The sequence below is a fragment of the Balaenoptera musculus genome, chromosome 3 (genome assembly GCF_009873245.2).
Source record: "Balaenoptera musculus isolate JJ_BM4_2016_0621 chromosome 3, mBalMus1.pri.v3, whole genome shotgun sequence".
Lineage (NCBI taxonomy): Eukaryota > Metazoa > Chordata > Mammalia > Artiodactyla > Balaenopteridae > Balaenoptera > Balaenoptera musculus.
In genome coordinates, this window is record NC_045787.1 from 81,869,222 (window position 1) to 81,889,987 (window position 20,766).

The 20,766-nt window shown below is 34.7% G+C and overlaps 1 protein-coding gene across 1 annotated transcript in view; it reads right to left on the minus strand.

The window, feature by feature from the left end:
• SLCO6A1 (solute carrier organic anion transporter family member 6A1) overlaps positions 1–20,766 on the minus strand; it is a 96,757-nt gene that overhangs the window by 65,439 nt on the left and 10,552 nt on the right. The window contains exons 2-6 of the mRNA XM_036847277.1: positions 19,586–19,846; positions 15,108–15,293; positions 13,333–13,429; positions 6,927–7,048; positions 5,963–6,075 (exon numbers count right to left, since the gene is read on the minus strand). Coding sequence (XP_036703172.1) covers positions 5,963–6,075; positions 6,927–7,048; positions 13,333–13,429; positions 15,108–15,293; positions 19,586–19,846 — 779 coding nt within the window. The remainder of the gene's footprint in view (positions 1–5,962; positions 6,076–6,926; positions 7,049–13,332; positions 13,430–15,107; positions 15,294–19,585; positions 19,847–20,766) is intronic.

The window sequence follows — 20,766 nt, forward strand, 5'->3', positions numbered from 1 at the left end:
CTCAATTCATATTATTTATGCATTTATTGAGTTTTTACTATGGGCTATGCACTGATCTGTACACTTTACATTCCTATGAGGAAGGCACCATTATTGTACCAATTTCTTGGCTGAAGAAAGTGAGGCTCAGAAAGGTTGAAATACCATATTTCATTGAATCTAAAATGCCAATGCCATCTACTGTAAGAGACACCATTATTTTATGTACTTCTAAGTAAAAAAAATCACTACCACTCACATTATGGTACAATGCCTTAAGGAAAGTCCTACGTTACTCAGATTGCAGTCTAACCAGCTTTTGAAATACATTATATCTATTAAGGTGATATAATGTCAATTTTTCTGAGTTTTCTGAGGTATTTATATATTTTGGATATTAACCCATTATCATCCAGATCATTTTCAAATAATGCCAATTTTTCCTGACTCAGCTACACAACTTGGCATGTGGGAGGCAATCCTTTTGCAGATATCTCAATAAAAGAACAATAAAGCTATCTCTACTTGTGGGAATTCTTTACTTTAGTCCCACAAAACACTTGGCTATTTCTTTGCAAGAAAATGTGAACTAGTGATCATTCCTACAACAGCAAGTATTTGCTTTACTAGTATCAAAAATTATATCCTGTTGCTGTTTCTGTCTTTCTACATATATATTAACTTTAAAATTCAATGCTTAAATATTGCATTAGCTTTTTGAAGAGTTAAAGAGAAGTTTCTTTCAATATGGACAGCACCACTAATGTATATAACTCAAAGTAATAATAATATGAATAGTCATGACCAAGTTTGCTATATCAGGCAACATCTACTATGTCACAATTACATTCTGACTTACAGCTATTTCAAGATTCCATCAGTTTAAGATCCTACCCAATTTCAAAGATGTTAAAATGTCAAGGGGAAAAAGTGTATCTCAGAATCAAAGAAATACTTGTATCAATATAAGGTCTCAACAGTAGTAAATGCTATATACTGTCTCCACTGGGTGGTCCTACTAGTAGGTAGGCCTGCTAACAGATCAGAACCTATGGATAAGGGGAGACCTGATTCACCATTAGCCTTGTTAACTCTTGAATATATATGTGGGACACAAAGAGAAGGCTATAGCTGGCTCTCTCTAAGGCTTTTCACCAAGGAAACTAGGATGCTACTCTCTGGTGGTCAGTCTCTAGTGTGCGACCTGACTTTTGGGCTTAGGTGAAAGTAACAGACCCTAACAAGGAAAATCCCTCTGCCTATTAGATCTATCACAGAGAAGCATAAACTCACAATTAGTTCTACCTTCTACTCATTACCAGAAAGTCATAGAATCTCTAGCCCTTACCTGATGAGAGATTATAACCATTACCCACTGCACAAATCTGCTTTTGCTTACATGAATTCCTTTATAATCTTCATTGCTTGACTGACTCACAAGTAAACACAAGTATCATCAGGGAAGACATGCTCTACTTTAATTTACCCAACATGGCTTAACAGATATGTTCTACTAAGAAACTCATCTTTGGCAGGTGCTAAACTATGAAAGAAAGCAAACACTGCAAATTTTTAAAATCTAGTAGGCCCGTTGTCTGTTTTCTTTCTGAAACTCAAGCCTGCTATAATGTTAAAGGCAAGAGCCTAGATGCATGGGCTTTTCTATTGAATCTTAACATTACATGTCTATAAGGTACCTGGATTTTAGAACATTTGCTTCCCATATTTTAGGCTTTTTATTTTTCTTTCTTTGTAATGGCTCCAGAAGCTCAGATCATGTTGCTTCCTAGAACGTCTATTTTTTTCTTCCTACATAAATTATTATCAGTAGCCCTGAATTTTATGAATGCCAAGTGATTCTTTAATTGGCTCCTGAAATTGAGTCCTCATATGCTACAGCTGAATAAAAAATTCAACTTTTTATGGCACATAAGGAAAACTTCCTGAAACAACACTCAAATTGTACTGACTTTTCAATTCTTAATCCACTCTAATCCATTTTTTACACAAAGTTTAAAAGTTCCTAAAACAAAATTTATATTATGTTCATATTATTCCCCTACTTAAACTAGTGACTTCCTATTGCATTAAAAATAAAATCTAAAGTTCTTACCCTGTCCCACAAAGACATGAGTTAGCCTCTGAATGTCTCTCCAACCTATCATTCTATCACTCTCCCCACCAAGTAACTATGCTCCAACACAAAGGTCTTCTCTAAACTAAACATACCCAAATCTTTGCTTCCTCAAGGTCTTTCCACATGTGTACCTTGTGCTTGGAATTTTCTTAACGACCATTCTTCACATGGTTAACTCCTTCTCATGCTTTAGGTTCCTCCATTTAAAGGCTCCCTGTTCAGTGAAGCCTTCTTTACCCCTCATCTAAAACAGGTTTCACACAATTTTCTCTACTCAGTTGTTAATCAGTTGTTTTTAATCTGTGGGTTTTTTTTTTTTTTTAAATCTGAGACCCATAAGTTCCATAAAGGCATGGATATTAGTTACTAGTTTATCTTTAATACTGTTGGGCTGCACTCCACAAGCCTATAAGGCCAGTGCCTGCCCAGCTTTAAGACTGAAGAAAGAGCCTGGAGTCAGTGAAAGAGACATCAATGATTTAACGGATGGGGGAGCTTACATGTCTGAGGCAAGGTCCTGGAGCAACATCTCATCATGTGCAGCAGACCAGCAGACAAGACATGGTAGCAGGCTTTGCTGGGGGGTGCGGGGGTGGGGAGGAGGGGCGGGGACTGCCAGTTATAGGGGGAGTCAGGTTGGCTCACCAGGTTACCATGGAAACTAGCAGAGCGGCATGCCCCTCACCACCCCTTTGATAAGAACAATCACTAGCTGGGCCTGGGGCAAGTGTGTAGAAAGGTTAGTCAGGTGAGTAGGGTTTAGGTGAAGCAGGCACTGGTAGAGCACAGGAATGTACAGAGAGCCACAGAACAGCCACCTTGAGTGGCCTGACCATACAAATACCAAACACAGTGACACTACACAATTAAAAAGAGATGAATAAGAAAAACTAAAATAACAATCCGTTATATTGTACTACTATGCACCAGGCACTGTTCTAAGCACCTTACATCTATTAATACGTTTAATTCTAAGTATGTATATAAGATATGCACTACTATTACCATTATTTTATAGAAGAGCAACTAAGGCACATAAATGTCCCCAAAACTATTTAAGAACCATTTTAAATGGTGGGTTCAACAACTGTTAACTTGTAATCATTTAAAAATTAGATGGGTATGTTCTATCAGGTTGTAACAAAAAAATAGTTTAACTTTTTAAAAGAGTAACAAGTTATTCCATTTAAATTACACACCAATTTGTACTTGATAAATGAAAATGAGAATTTCTCAAATTATTGTTTATATAAAGCCCAGGTGGGCTCAAAGCAAGGAAACTTCATTTTGACTACTGTTTTGCTCTTGGCCACTTCGTGGCAGTGTGTTAGGAATATCACAAAGTGATTTATGGTTTTTGTAACCTTCCTTCGTCCTAGGACAGGCACCTATCAGAAACTAAGTTTATAAGCCAACGACATATGCAGAACCTGCTCTGTAATTGTGCTTTCAGAATTAGGGTAAGTAGAAAAATCTTTGATAAATCAGTGATTTTCAAAGTGTAATCCTAATTTCCAGAGTTTTGAAATGGTTGTTGACAATTTTGCCAGTTTCAATTACTATTTTTTGGAGCTTAAGAATTTCTAAGCTCCTCACTCTGACATTCTGGAAGTCCCTTCTAATAAACTTTTTAAAAGATTAAGATATCTTCTAGTTACCCACCCAGACAGGTGTTAGTCAGAAGTCTAAGACTGTTAACTGGACATTATATTATTTTGTATCCTAACACTAGCAATCAAAGCACTCTATTTCCAAGAAAGAAATATTGGAATTGGCTTGTTTTTGTTTCTTGCCTGGCAATAATTTAAAAAAAAAAAAATCATGTTTAAATTTTCTGAAAAGTGTATTTTAACAATTGTATTTTAATTTTTAACAATGTGAAAAAGTTATACCCAATTTATTTCAGTAGTTAAAATATACACACGAAATATTTTGTAAAAATTAAATAAAAATCTGAATGAAATATAATCCATTACTGGGAAGAGTTCATGATTTGATAAAAAATAAACACTTTTGTGTTTGAATGAAAACAAGTAAACAAAATTTCTGATTTTATACAACAAATCTATTCATTTTAAGAAGAATTAAACTAATATAATAAAAAGTACTATCTGTACACATCCAATATATACATTTATATGATATGATATTTTGAACAAACATCTATGAAAGCATTAAGGAGAGAGAAACTCATTTTGCCTAGGAATGTAAGGTAAGATTTGACAAAGTGGTTTTCTCAAATGGAGAAGAGAGAGAAGAACATTTGAAGTAGAGAGACTTGCATCTACAAAGGTAGATAATTATAAAAGTACCCAATATGTCCAGGAAAGAGCAAGTGGGGGAGATAGGGGTAAAATTCTGAGATGAGGTAGGAAAATTCAGTTGATGGTATTGTGAAGGGTCTTCAACGTTCCACTGAAAGAGTGTGAAATTCACCTGCCAAGTACTGTGGAAAATGACTTGATAAAAACCTACATGTGAGAAACACAGTTCTTCAGACAACATAAAGGATGAAGCTATGAATAGGAGAAGTGGTTAAATTGGTTAAATTGAATATAGAATCACTATTTAGAAGTTGGGTTTTTTTAACCCCACTATGTCTGTACTGTAGGCTGTGTTTCTCACCCAGAAAATGAAGAGTTCTTCTCCATTTGATACTGAGATGAGATTATTTTCCACAAGATAAGATGTTCATTAGTTTTGCTGCTTTGACTGGTGGGTCCATAGAAGCAAAACTCAGTCATAACCTGTGAGAAGGGCTGACAGGACCTTTATCTGGGTAAGGTCCTATAGGTCATTCTGAAATAAAGATAAACATTTCTAAATGAAAAAAAAAAAAAAAAGTTGTTTTTGAAAAGATTTGTTAACTTCTAAAGTTCTTTTCTAAGTTATTTAAATATAGTAAAAAGATAATGTTAATACCTGTCATCTTTTTTTAAAATTTATTTATTTAATTTATTTACTTTTGGCTGCGTTGGGTCTTCTTTGTGGTGAGTGGGTTTCTCATTGCGGTGGCTTCTCTTGTTGCAGAGCCCAGGCTCTAAGCCCAAGGGCTTCAGTAGTTGTGGCTCGCGGGCTCTAAAGCACAGTCTCAGTGGTTGTGGTGCATGGGCTTAGTTGCCCCGCGGCATGTGGGATCTTCCCGGACCAGGGATCGAACCCGTGTCCTCTGCATTGGCAGGTGGATTCTTAACCACTGTGCCACCAGGGAAGCCTCCTCTGTCATCTTATTAAATGGGTTATTTATTTATGCAGGGAGAAAATAAACTCAATATAATATAAAAGTCAAATTAAAAGCAATAGAAGAGGGCTTCCCTGGTGGCGCAGTGGTTGAGAATCTGCCTGCCAATGCAGGGGACACGGGTTCGAGCCCTGGTCTGGGAAGATCCCACATGCCACGGAGCAACTGAGCCCGTGAGCCACAACTACTGAGCCTGCGCATCTGGAGCCTATGCTCCGCAACAAGAGAGGCCACGCTAGTGAGAGGCCCGCGCACCACGATGAAGAATGGCCCCCGCTCGCCGCAACTAGAGAAAGCCCTCGCACAGAAACCAAGACCCAACACAGCCAAAAATAAATAAATAAAATTAAAAAAAAAAAAAAAAGCAATAGAAGAAAGAAAAATACTTGGTACCAGTCTTTGACACTAATCAAGTTCTTGGTGATGCCACTTAGGTGAAATGGGTCCTATTTTCCATTACCTATAAAATGAGTAGGTTAATTAAGACTTCAAAAGTTCCACTCAGATTTAAGCTGAACACTTTATAGTTATTTTCTTAAATCCACTACAAAAGAATTGTACATATTAATTTAATTTGCTTGTTTAAGTAAAATATTTTACTTTACCCCAAAAGTAGCAAATAAATCCTTGATACTAGCTGCAAATTCCTGATCTTTTGTTTGATCTCTGTCCAACAAATGAGGCTGTTTATGTTCTCCGGCTTTTATCCTCGCTGTGCCTGTACGTTAACAAGTAAAAGAATCTTATGACATGTTCAAATAACTAAAACACATATTATAAACATACATACACATCCCAATACACCCAGTTCGTCTTGAAATGGCAAGTGAGCTGTTTTTGAACATGCTAAAGTCAATCTAACTAAAAGGCACATTCTTCTAAAATAGTGCTGTCCTAAAGAACATTCTGTGATAAGGAAAATTTCCCATATCTGTACTCTCCAATTCTGTAGCCATTAGCTGTACTGTGGCTGTTAAATACTTGAAATGTAGCTCTTATGACTGAGTAAATGGATTTTTAATTGAATTTAAAACTTAAATAGCCACATATGGTGACTACAGTATTCGACAGCATAGCCCTAAAATATAAAAGCACAAACTTTGATATTACTAAAAATATTTTGTGCCAATGAAATGTACTACCATTAGCAGAGTATTTGATTTCTCTAACGTTACATGTATATTTTAGTGTTTCCAAAAGAATTTTAATAGTTATTACTCTATCTTACAACAATTCTGTGGGGTAATACATGCCTTAAATCATGATAGGTAAATAGGTTTAAATATGCTTCTTTCTTTAAGAAAACTTCTGAATTTTAGATATAAAGCATTTTTAAAGAGGAATGACAAGAAGCAAAAATATGTGCTAATGAAAGTCTGGTACATAAATAAAATAATACTTGGCTACATGCGGCTTTATTTGTTCAAATAATACTAGCACATGTCACTGTATGTCCATGACAGAATGAAATGTACACAGAAAGAAATGCAGTTCAGCCATATTCTGAGAATTGGTAGGGATGAAGAATATACTGTCCTTTAATTTAATGAATTATATTTTTATAGTCACCTCGAATACCGTGTGGAAAGCATGAAAATGGTATTAATGTAGACCATGCAATCACTGCAATAATAACAAAATGAATCCACCAACTCTGCTGCCAGCGTTCATTATCATCACTGTCTTCAACACTTTAATAGAGAAAATGAAAATTTTCAACTTTGTATATTTTATTACAAACAAAGCTATGATTAAGCAGAGAAAGAAAGAGCATTTTCTGTTAATTTGTTGTTTTGCTGAAATTGAGTGGTTGTGAGTTCTCCAATTATGTGGTTCTCTTTTGTCCTGCAGGATACTAAATTTTTTCCTTTCCCCACTTTTCCCCTGTCCATTCAGGTGGCGAAGAGTAATTCTTTATTCCTTTTTAACTTGTTTCTCCAACAGAAGCTATGCATTTAAAAGACTATCACTCTAAATCTCATCTCTTTTTTGAAATCATTCCTGCCCCTTTAAATCATGTGCCCAATTCTTTAGGACAAGCCTGGCCCTTTAAGTTGCACAACTAACACTTTATCTGGGTATGTGACCCTTTAAATCACATATACTTGGTAATCTTTTTCTTATAGTCCCTTCTCTGAACTCTCAGATTGAGTGTGTATTACCCTTCTAGTGATCATACCTAATCATGCTTTGATAGAACTTTGTCTTCTGTCTTCCCTGTGGTTTTTCTTGGTTGGCCTTTGCAAACTACAAAGCCTTGCAGTGGGCAGGGTGAGATGGAAATGTGAAGGATCCTCTGCTGGGATTTGTTGATTTTTCCCTTTTTACTCACAGTTGTTTTGCAGTTTCAACATTCTTTGTCTTCAGTAATGCTCAGGCCATAATTTTGTGGGGGATTTTCAAAGCTGTGACATTATTTTGTATCAGTGTAATGGTATTAGGAAGTGGGGCCTTTGGGAGGTGATTAGGTCATGAGGGTAGAGTCTGCATGAATGTGATTAATGACCCCAGATAGACTTCTTGCCCCTTCATCCATGTAAGGACACCAGGAAGCAAGATCTCACCAGACACTGAATTTGCCAGCACCTTGATCTTGGACTTCCTAGCATATAGAACTGCAAGAAGTAAATTTCTGTTTTTGTAAGCCCAGTGTATAATATTTCTGTTACAGCTGCCCAAATGGACTAAGATAGTACAGAAGAAAAATTCCTGCCTAGGATAAGTATCTTTCCCTATAAAGACAAATCTCTATGTTAAAAGAGAGCCAACCTAATAACAAAGTAATCAACCTGATGACAGCTTGTCTCCCAATGAACGTGTCGTATCGGGAATTCAGGGTTGACCTCTACTACTGATGAACTGGATACACAGCAGTAGTAATACTCATACCCTAGTAAATATTCTTGTTGAGAGATTGTCCTTAGTGTGAAGAAGTCCATGTTACTGCACTCATGCAAACCCATCATTACTGTCACCATGGCCACTTTTCACATGAGCTTACTGAGGAAGAATTAGGGTGGTTAAAAAAAAAAGAGAGAGGCTGGCTAACATTAACAGGATGGGTCATCTTGTCCAGCTGGTTAAAGAGCCTCTTCCAAAGTACATACCCTTTTCATTTGCCAGTTCTAAGAGTTTCATCCACATATTCTCCTGGTTACCTATTTTTTTTTTTTATCTTGTTCTAAGTCCTTGGCTACCCAACCATAAATTAGTATAAATTTATACCTCAGGCCATCCCTCCTTCTATGCTAAGTGGACAACCAGCCTGAAGTTCTACTCACTAGAATGATCTCCTGATTTCAAGGCCACTGTTGAGTGGAGTTGTAATATAGTGGCTATCCCCTTTCTCATCTCAATGAGAGAACTTAATATTCACACAATTAAATGTTTCCTTTTCCCTGGGAATATTTTCTAGTATTGTTAAAAGAAGCCATATGACCCAGAACTCTTAAAATAACTTCTGTCCCTCCAGTGATTAAATGCTACAACTATTTAATTTCCTAGTCTTGCCGTCCCTGGACTTAATCCCATCCTACAACCTATGATCATTTTAGTAACTATCTTTAATTTACTCCCAGCAAGGAGGTTATCTGTGCATACAAATATGCAACCTAGTTCTGGAATCCTAAAGCTACTTCTGATACTATTTTTAGTATCAGTCAGGATACTGATAGGAAACAGATGGTATACTCATCTGAGATAATTTGAAGAGAGAGGGACAAGAAGACTATTTCCAGTGATGTCGGCAGAGTTTAGAGAAATGAACAGGGTACAGCACAAAATTATGGGGTCAGCAGTACAGTAGCAAACTGTTATGACAAGCCTTAATGTCAAATGGAACAGTGCTTAATAAATGGAAAAGGAAGCCTCAAAGGAGGCGTCGTCTTTAGAATAGGGATACAGCCAATCTGGGTACAACCCCTGCAGAAACTGGAAGGATAATACCCTAGCCTTAATTTGCTCCTGCCCTCTTATTTGCCAGTGCCTCTCATTGGCCAAATCCAACTGAAATCCAGAGTTCAAGGGATTATGTTGAGGCTCTCAATATAGCCTCCTGGGGAAGAAAAGAGACTAGAGAAGGTTTTAGAAAGGTGGAAGTGAATTTAGAGAATCAAAAAAAATACATCCAACACATATTCTCTGATACTTTATCTGCCCACCCACCCTGCCCCTTCCAGCTACCAAAACTTCACTATGGCTAGGTAAGAACCCAGATGAGCTGGCAGGGGAGCTAGGAGGAGAGCTTCCACATACTAACTGTAGCAATAAATAACTATGGAAATAGTTGGCAATAAATAAGAGGAGCTAGTTGGCTTCTGTACCTCAGTTTTAATTAGTTCTACATTTATATAAAACCAGAGTTTCAGAAATGGAGGGTGGACCTTTCCGTTTTCTTGTAGTGGTAGATTTTTATCTCCTTCATTAACTCCGTTATCTTAATGAGAGAACCAAAAAAGGCAATAAGTCACTTATAGTACCACTTCCCAATACATAATTAAATATAACTTTAAAAATACATATTTAGGGACTTCCCTGGTAGCGCTGTGGTTAAGAATCCACCTGCCAATGCAGGGGACATGGGTTCGAGCCCTGGTCCAGGAAGATCTCACATGCCGCGGTGCAGCTAAGCCCGTGCGCCACAACTACTGAGCCTGTGCTCTAGAGCTCGCGAGCCACAACTACTGAGCCCGCGTGCCTAGAGCCTGTGCTCCGCAACAAGAGAAGCCACCGCAATGAGAAGCCTGCTCACCGCAACAAAGAGTAGCCCCCGCTCGCCGCAACTAGAGAAAGCCGGCGTGCAGCAATGAAGACCCAACGCAGTCAAAAATAAATAAATAAATTAATTAATTAATTTTTTAAAATACATATTTATATAGCAGAAAGAAGGAAATAGTAAAGACTAGAGAAGAAATAAATGAAATATAGAATGGAAAAACAATAGGGAAAATCAATTAAATTAAGAGTTGATTTTTTTAAAAAAATCAACAAAATTGACAAACCTTTAGCTAGACCAAGAAAAAGACTCAAATAACAAAAATCAGAAATGAAAGAGAAGATATTACAACTGATGTCACAGAAATAAGAAAGGATCATAAGAAACTACTATGAACAATTTTATGCCAACAAGTTGGATAACCTAGAATAAATGGAAAAATTTCTAGAGACATATAACCTATGAAGACTGAATCATAAAAATATAAAATATCTAAACAGACACAGACCCAATAAGGAGAGCAAATCAGTAATCAAAAACCTCCCAACAAAGAAAATCCCAGGACCAAATGGCTTCACTGGAGAGTACCACCAAACACTTAAAGAAGAATTAATACCAATCCTTCTCAAACTTTTCCAAAAAAATTAAGAGGAAAGAATACTTCCAAACTCATTCCATGAGGTCAGCATTACCCTGAAAACAAAATCAGACAAAGATACTACAAGAAAATTACACACTAATATCCCTGATGAATAATGATGAAAATTCACCAACAAAATACTAGCAAACCAAATTCAACGACATATTAAGAGAATCATACATCATAACCAAGTGAGATTTATTCTGGAATACAAGAATGGTTCAACATATGAAAATCAGTTAATGTGATTTACCCCATTAACAGAATGAAGGACAAAAGCACATGATCATCTCAATGCAGAAAAAGCATTCAACAAAATTTAGCACCGTTTCATTGTAAAAACACTCAAGAAACTGATAATAGAAGGAAATTACCCCAACATAATAACAGCCATATATGAAAAGCCCACTGCTAACACTGAACTCAATGGTGAAAAACTGAAAGCTCTCCCTCTAATATCTGGAACAAGGCAAAGACACCTACCTATTTTTACCACTTCTATTCAACATAGTACTGGATATTCTAGCCAGAACAATCAGGCAAGAGAAAGAAATAAAAGGCATCCATATTGGAAAGGAAGAGGTAAAATTATCTCTGTTTGCAGATGACATGATCTTCTATTTAGAAAATGCTAAAGACTCCAAAGAAAAAAACTGTTAGAACTAATAAATGAATTCAGCAAAGCTGCAGGATACAGCGTCAACACAAAAATCAAGTGTGTTTCTATACACTAACAATGAGCAGCATGCAAGGCAAAGACTTGTACACTGAAAACTCCAAAACATTGCTGAAGGAGTTAAAGAAGATACAAATAAATGGAAAGACATACATGCTCATGGATTTGAAGACTCAATATTGTTAAAATGCCCTTAATACCCAAAGTGGTCTACAGATTCAATGCAATCCCTATCAAAACCTCAACAGAATGTTTTGCAGAAATAGAAAAATAATCCTAAAATTTCATATGGAATCTCAAAAGATCCCAAATAGTCAAAACAATCCCAAGAAAGAAAAATAAAGACAGAGGCTTCACACCTCCTGAGTTCAAAATATATTACAAAGCTATAGTAATCAGAACAGTATGGAACTGATATAAAAACAGATATATGGAACAATGGAAGAGAATAGAGATCCCAGAAATATATTCTCATAAATATGGACAAATAATCTTTTACAAGGATGAAACGAATACACAACAGGGAAAGGATAATCTTTTCAATAAATGGTGCTGGAAAAACTGGATATTCATGTGCAAAAGAATGAAGTTGGACCCTTTCCTTATAACATATACAAAAATAACTCAAAATGGATTAAAGATCTAAACATAAAACCTGCAACAATAAAGCTCCCAGAAGACAACATACAAAGAAAGCTTCATGACATTGGATTTGGCAATTATTTTTTGATATGACACCAAAAGCACAGGCAACAAAAAAAATTAGAGAAATGGGACTACATCAAACTTAAAAACTGTACAGCAAAGGAAACAATCAACAGAGTGAACAGAAAAACTATAGAATGGGAGAAAATATTGGCAAACCATGTATCTGGAGTAGGGCTAATATCCAGAATATAGAAAGAACTGCCTCAACTCAACAAAAACAAAAATCTGATTTTAAAAATATGCAATGGACTTGAATAGATATTTCTTCAAAGAAGATGTATGAATGGCCCACAAGTATGTGATAGGATGCTCAACATCACTAATCATCAGGGAAATGAAAATCAAAACCACAATGAGATATCACCTCATACATACCTATTAGGATGGCTGTTTAAAAAAAACCAATATGAAAGTTCCTCAAAAAAATTAAAAACAGAAATACCATACAATCTAACAATTCTGGGTATATATTCCAAAAATATTGAAAATAGAGTCTCAAAGAGATATTTGTACACCTATGTTAATTGTAGCATTATTCACAATAGCCAAGAAGAGGTTGAAGTAACCTAAAGGTCAACTGACAGATGAATAGATAAAGAAAATGTGGTTTATACATACAATGAAATATTATTTAGCCTTAAAACAGAAGGAAATACTGTTATATGTTACAACATGGATGAGCCTTGAAGACATTATGCTAAGTGAAATAAGCCAGTCATAAAAAGACAATTACTTCATGATTCCACTTATATGAGGTGTCTAAAGTAGTCAAACTCTTAGAAACACAAAGTAGAAGAATCACTGCCAGGGCTGGGGGAAAGGGGGAAATGGCAAGTTGTTGTATAATGGATATAGAGTTTCCGTTTTGCAAGACGAAAAATTTCTAGAGATACGTTACACAACAATATGCATATAGTTAACATTACTGTATTATACACTTAAAAATGGTTAGGATGGTAAATTTTACATTATGTGTTTTATACCACAATTAAAAAAAAAACTATATGTGGAAATGGTAGTATGGTTGTCATTATAAGTTGTTTTTTGAATTATATTTCAAACAGCAAAGATAAAATGTGTATTTTAGATATATTTATATGTATGCATATGTGCATATCAGTCACATTTACATATTTTAAAAATACAGTTATTACAAATTAAATATATATTTATAAGCTACAGTATCTATCCAATAAATATTTTATACAACGTAAAACAGAAAAAAAAAACAGCCTACCTTTTCTCAAAAGTACTGTTCACAGAGGCCTTAATTAAGGGTGCTCCTATTGCATACCCCAAAGCATATCCAAGTATTCCTGCAGCTTCCACAAGGCCTATAAAATGGATACTGAACATCAAACAACTAAATAACCCAACTTTGTTGTAAAAAGATAAAAATTATCTCACTGCAATGGATTATTTCTGAAAGCTTCATGGAATATTCTATTAGTCTCCAAAGAAACACAACCAATAGGATATTGAGAGAGAAACAGAGAGACAGAGACAGAGACAGAGAGTTAGAGAGGGAGGCAGAGATTTTAAGGAAGTGGTTCATGAAATTGTAGGGCTGGCAAATCCAAATTTGTAGGGCAGGCTGGCAGGCTGGAAATCCAGGTAAGAGTTAATGTTATAGTCTTGAGTCCATAATTAAGTCTTAAATCTACAGGGCAGGCCAGCAGCATGGGAAAACTCAGGCAGAGTTTCTACACTGTAGTCTGGAGACAGCATTGCTTCTTCTTTGGGAAACCTCAGTCTGTTCTGAAAGGCTTTAATTGATTGGATGAGGCTCACCCATATTATGAAGGGTAATCTGCTTGATTCAAAGTCTACTGATTGTAAATATTAGTCACATCTAAAAATTATCACAGAAACATCTAGACTGGTGTTTGACCAAACAACTGGTTGCCATAACCTAGCCAAGCTGACACATAAAATTTATCATCATACATATTATTCAATGCACATATTAGAAAAACTCAGATAATTTTGTAATTCACTGTACCTTATTTAATCTATATATTAATGTAATATAAATAAATATACATATATTTAATACAAATTCAACGGATCTTATTTCAGTTTAATTTGTGGTACTAAAGCAAGATGATACTCTAACATAAACATCACCTTTGAATCCTTCACTTTAGCTGCCAGGGTGGCAGGAGGTAGCAATAAAGTAAGCTACTCGCTGTAGTGTATACATGTGTTTTAACTGCTATTCAGTAGAACCATAAGTAAAACAAACAGATTTGTTGCCACCATCAGCCAACGGTAATGAATGGCTGCAATTATTTTCTAAAAACAAACATAAATGTAAATATTATCTATTTTACTTTATTGACATGACTTTCCTTACCTCTGGTGGAAAAATTATTATTTTAGTGAAAAATGTTATTTTCTGTTAAGTCACCTTCACAATAAGTATGTAAAAACAACTTTAAATATTTTTCCAAAAATGATAGTTAGATAACCCTGTATAAGAAGATGATCTACCAGGACCAGAAGCTATTACAATATAAAGAGGTACAGATTACTGTACGCCAGGGCTACTTATTGTGTGATACACTAGCATGAAATATTATAAAGAGAGGATACTACACTGTAGTTAATTAAATAGCACATCACTCCTCTCCTTGATAGGATGAATGAGATTATGTTTTCATTAACTTCAAAATATCAAAGCTCCCCCAAACGATTGTGTTAATGTACGTAAAGAGCTTAGTACAGTAATGATTATTTCAGCACCACACTGAATCTTGCTCTAAGGAAGCATAAACAATGTTTCTATTCCCTTATGGACATTATGGCAGCAACATCCCACTACATCCTTGATCTTAGCCAAAAGGCCGAGAAGTGATACCCCACTATATCCTTAAAGTTAAAACATACAACTACTCGAGCAATTTAATCTGGTAATTTGAGATTTTTTTTCCTAGCGAAATGAACCGCAGCCTAAATAGGTTGATAGGATGAAAATATATAAAAATCATATTAGAAGGGGAAATAACTTGCCTAGATAAATACCAGCTGAGTGTGTGGCAACGCTGTTATAAATAAAGGTTATTCCAAGGACATAAAGAGGTATAGCTGCTATTCCCTGCACACTCTGCCCAAGGATGAAGAAAGTCATATATTTTGATCGGAATGATAATGAAGCTTTCTTGCAAGCCTTGACCATCTTCATTTCTTGGCAAATATCTTTTGAAAAGATAATTATATTTTTGTTAAACGAGTCAAAAGTTAAACATACAACAAATATGCAGTATCTTCTATGAAATGTTTTACCTTTTATAAGCTATTTCCACCATTATGCTTTTATTTTAGTTAACACTCATTTATATTGAATGTAGTAGTTCTATAATCAATCATGTTCTCAGAAAAAAAGCAACGATAAAAGAAAATTTGTGGGAATACTGGAAAATATGCGCATATTATATCCAAATATAAATGTGTATGCATGATTATACGTATATATTACTTATGTGTGCATAAGTATATATATACATATATGTATATATGTATATACACACACATACACACATATTCCTCTTAAATTTAGCATCTGGTACCCCTGAGTTTTGACCCCAGGGTAAAAGTATTTCTAATGTCCTAAATTATCTGAATTACTAAAGATTACCTTCTGAGTTTAGTTCTAGATCCACTTCTTCAGCAATCTTCACATTAACTTTGTGTCACTAAATAGTTTCCCATTTTAGACCCACTAACTTCTAGAATACAGGTGCATAAAGACAAGGCATTATACAATAAAAATTTCTCTCTGTTAGAGTTACTCATTATATGGTAATGTACTAGATTTTAAATTCCCTTTAGGTGACAGTGTATTCCTTATGCTTTTTCAAATTCACATGGTTGTAAATCAATAGTAAATAAATGTTTGTTGGAATTACATTTGTCATTAGATTGGTAGATCCAGGTAATGCTAATTAGATCATTCTGACTGTGTCTATTTTGATTGGAATTTAACAAATGCTCTTAAAATATTAGTGGAAAACTGGTAATAGTATAGATTGCAAAATAGTACACAAATGGAAATTTTCAGGTGGTTCAGTATCCACAGAGAATGAAACTTGATCCCACGTCAAATGGGAGGAGGTCTCTAGAATTGTGATCCAAAATACTGATGATTCAATTTTACATAGACATATTAACTTGTGGTGATATCAGTATCAATCTGATATTTCCAACACCCTAGCTTCTTAGTTCCTTGAACTCCTCTCCGTTCATGTACTTGTATTCCACTTACCCTAGCTACTCATTTTAAACTTTCGGAAACAAAAACTACAAACCTTCCCTAATTGTAAGCATCCTACACTCAAACTCTCTCTATTTTTCCAGATCACTCCTTCCAGTAACCCAGTTGCTACAATCCTTAAAACTCACCAGGACCTATAATCAATCCATTGATCCTGCTCCTTTTCACTTTCTCAATGTCCCCTTCATCTCCTTACTTCTCTCATTACCATCTTAACACTTTTAAATCCTTTGTTCTCTTTCATATCATGCAATCCCTTAGTAAAACTTCAGCCCTGGTCAAATTAAACTCTTCTCCCTACTCTACACCTACGCTTTCAAAGTTGAATGAGGCTGGAGGGAAACACACAACGATGCAAATCTCACTTTGAATGAATGATTATTAAACTCAGGTAGGTCCTTCACCCTCCTGATAATCAAGTACATCCCTAATCTACTACTCTTGTCTCCTTCTAGAAAAAAAACATTCAACTTGTTTCCCTTCTCCTAAGGATCATGGTCCTGAGATTCCTGCTGCCCAACATCTGAAAACAAATGTCTTCTACCAGTAGGATAAAACTAAGCTTTTAGTGCCCTTCTTGAAATTATAGTCCAAACAAGGGATTTTTTAAAGTGAAGAAGGGCACTTGGATCTTGGGACTCTCAGCCTTCAGAGCGGTGAGAAATAAATTTCTGTTTTTTAAACCACCCAGTCTATGATATTTTTGTTATAGCAGCCCAAACTAACTAAGACACGAGGAAAATCAAAAATCTTTGTTGTGAATTATAGAAGGGAACTGAAAAAAAGATCAGGGGAATGGATCCATTTGAAAGTATAACTGAGGTTGAAAGTAACAAATTCACTGTGGGACTAAGCTGCCCTCTTGTGTGATTTTTCTCTAAAACACTCATCAGCAGCCCAGGTATAGATACAAAAGAAAGGTATACGGTTGGATCAAAAGTTTTCCAGACCAGGAACAAGAAAGGACAATGGGACAGAGAGCTTAGTATAATGATTAGAGTATATCTGAAATATTCTAACATGTCATATTAAGGAACATAAAAGAAGCTACAAATGAAAGAAAGTAACAACAAGGAGAATCTGATAAAGGGAGAAAGTAGACGTCAATACACTAAAGGTTCCAATGAAAGGAAAGAACTGATGTTTCTTTATATAACTGAACATATAACTGATGTTATATGAGTGAGTTAGAAGAATTAGTGGATATAATCAGACAGTGAGATAACAGATATTTAGGAAGTTCTTAGTAACGTGACAGTGCACTGCAACCATGGATATGTTGGGTGTTCAATTATATGAAGAGATCTAGAAACTAAAGATTAGAGTGTGATACAACTGTTTGCATGAACTAGAGGAGAAAATTGGTTTTAACTTCTCAAGGATTTGGTTTACTATGATTTCTACATGTTAGTTGATGCATAGGGACTTAAGACCAATTTGTCATTAGTACAGAAAACTGAGATGGGGTAGAGGGGGCAGAGAAAGGGAGTGTAAGGTGGTGATAAATGGACTGCTCCAAGGTTCAGGCCAGTCATACAGGAAGATGAGTATGGCAGGTAACTAGGGAAAATAGAGAATAGAATAGGAGAGATATTCAGAAAAGAATAAGAGAAGGATCCCCGCCCCAAAAAAGGATGAAAGAAGAAAATACAGAAATTAAAAATATATACATACATAAACTGAAGTGCGTACATAGAGTAGAAAATTAGTTATGTAAGAACTAAACTTTTCAACAAAATGAGTGAAATATCTGCATAGATGGGTGTATGAAATAAGCACTTCTACCTGCAAAGACCATTTATTTACTGTATTTCTGCTTCTCTAACAACAAGCATAGGGTTACCCAGTAAATACACTGAATGGTTGTTGTTAGATAAATTACGTGTTCCTAATCACAAGCAGAAAATAAAATATGCAGAATCTAGACACTATAAAGACAACACAAAGGAAGAAAGACTGTACTATTTCTACTCTCATTACTCCTGAGTACTCATCAAGCAGCATTTTTAATGTCTCAAGCAGTGCTTCCTAACTTTTCACCCTTTCTGACCAGAACAGGGTTAAGGGAAGAATAGGAGTAAAGTGTTATCCATTCCCTTCTTCCCATAAGTCATCTTCTAATTCAATTAGCTGTCCATTATACAAATATAATAAATATATTACAAATATATTCTACAAATTAATAAATGTATTTATTCTACATATAGTCTACAAATATAAGATTATAAATATGTGAATATTATATATTTCATAAATTATATGATATATATCATATACATATCAGTATATTATTTATAATATGAATTACATAGTATATATTGCTAAATATCTTAATATATTATATAAATTATATTTAATATGAACTATTTTTATTTATATTGTAAACACACAGCATAAACACACATCACAAACATACTTTTAAACATCATAAACATGTATATACACACATACATACATATAGAGACATCCTCACGCCTTTTCCATCATTTCTTGCTAAAGCCCAGTTTAAAGTTTCCAAAACTGGTAAATGCATTCCAACACTTTTATAAGCCTATACATAACGAGAAAGTCCCTGACACAAAAGTGTCAGAAATAGTGCTATGAACTTCAAATAGCCTTTTTATCTACTGGGAGTAGCAAAAAATTGTGGAATAAATAAAAAAAAAACAATGAAGAAAGCAAAGAAGCCTCTAATCTTTCCAGATTCGAAGTCCTGTGTCAAAGGGCAGCACCCATTTTGAAATGGCAGAAGTAGCTAGAAAAGTTCTGACTTTTTGTGTGTGTCTGTGTAAGTTTGGTTATCTTTGTCTTTGTACTTGTGTATATGTGTGTTGAGGTCAAAATAAAGGGATCAATTTAAGTATACTGTGGAAGACATAAATCAAAAGATTTATAATATATATGAAAATTGATAAAAGAAAACCAATTTCACAAAATAATTATCCCAAATATTATCCCAAATATCATCCAAAATATTCTTTCATCTTACTAGGCCCATCTCTTAGATGAAAGGGTATATGATCATGAGAAGATGGGAGAATGACATACATGTTACCAGGGAGCTACCATTAGTTAGCTTAATAAACTTGATCATATAAATAGATATAGATGAATGAATGTACAGACAGATAAATATCACAGTCTATTTTAAGTTCCTAGAGCCAATGGTTTAAATGAATAAGGATTTGATGTATGATAGTATCTTTTAAAACCTTACCTTCAGTTTCTACCGTCATTTTATAATTTCCACCACTAAAGTATGGAAAAGCAAATAAAAGTGATCCAGATCCTACTAAAAGGGAGGAAACTGTAATCCATCCTGGTATGTTTCCTTTCCCTCCATAATATGCTATAAACACTACTACCAGGCAAGATGAAATATCATAGGTCAATGACAACACTAAATTCTCAGTGGTTTTCAGATGATTCTCCTTCTGAAAATTGTCAGTGCTCAGATCTACAAGACCAAACACAACACCTAAAATGTAAAAAGAAAAAAAGAAAGCAATAATATGCATTAAATTATCTTTATAAAGACAAAATAGATCATCATTATAATCATTGAAAAACAAAACAATTTGCACTGACTTAAGTTTATTTTACATTACTCTGAATGTTTAAGATCTATAAATACATAATAATTCTTTTTCTAAAACACTAATAGGTCTTAACCTCTATGAAATATTTGCTAATTGAATTTTTGTAACTATTTTTAAACTATATGAGTAATATACTGAAGAATATGCTCTTTTTAATCATCTCAGTACTGATCTTTATTTTAATTATGATGTTTCAATTATTAAAAAATGAATAAATAACAATCTAATGAATATTTGTTTATCTCCCATCCAGAATAGGAAATAAAACATTATCAAAATAGTTGAAACCCAACATGCACTCCCTAAACACATTCTTCTCTCTCACTCTATAACCCATATCCAATATTTGGAGTTTACCATTTCTGAGCCGTTTTAACACTATTTTTGACAACGTATATATACATCCTTTAACAATACAGAGTATAATTTGTCATGTTCTTGAATAGTAAGTAAATGGTATCATATATGTGTATTTCTATAACTCAGCATCCAACTGGGAAAAATAAACATACTGAATATTTGAAACAGAAAGAAATTGGTATCAGTGTTGGTTACAAAAGTAATACATTTGTTGGAGTGAAAAGAAAAAATAGCTACTAATCAAAACTCATGATATAAATGCCACTAAAGTTGCTGGAGTAGTGACAGCTACTGCTGCTGCTACTGCTGTTGGAACTGCAATCACTACCTCTTTGTAGGAAGCCAGGACCCACACACCTATTAATGCTATGAAATTTAGCTATCTCATAGTCACCTGCTGTTTCTGCTGCTCTTGCAGTTGCTTGAGCCAGTGCCCATG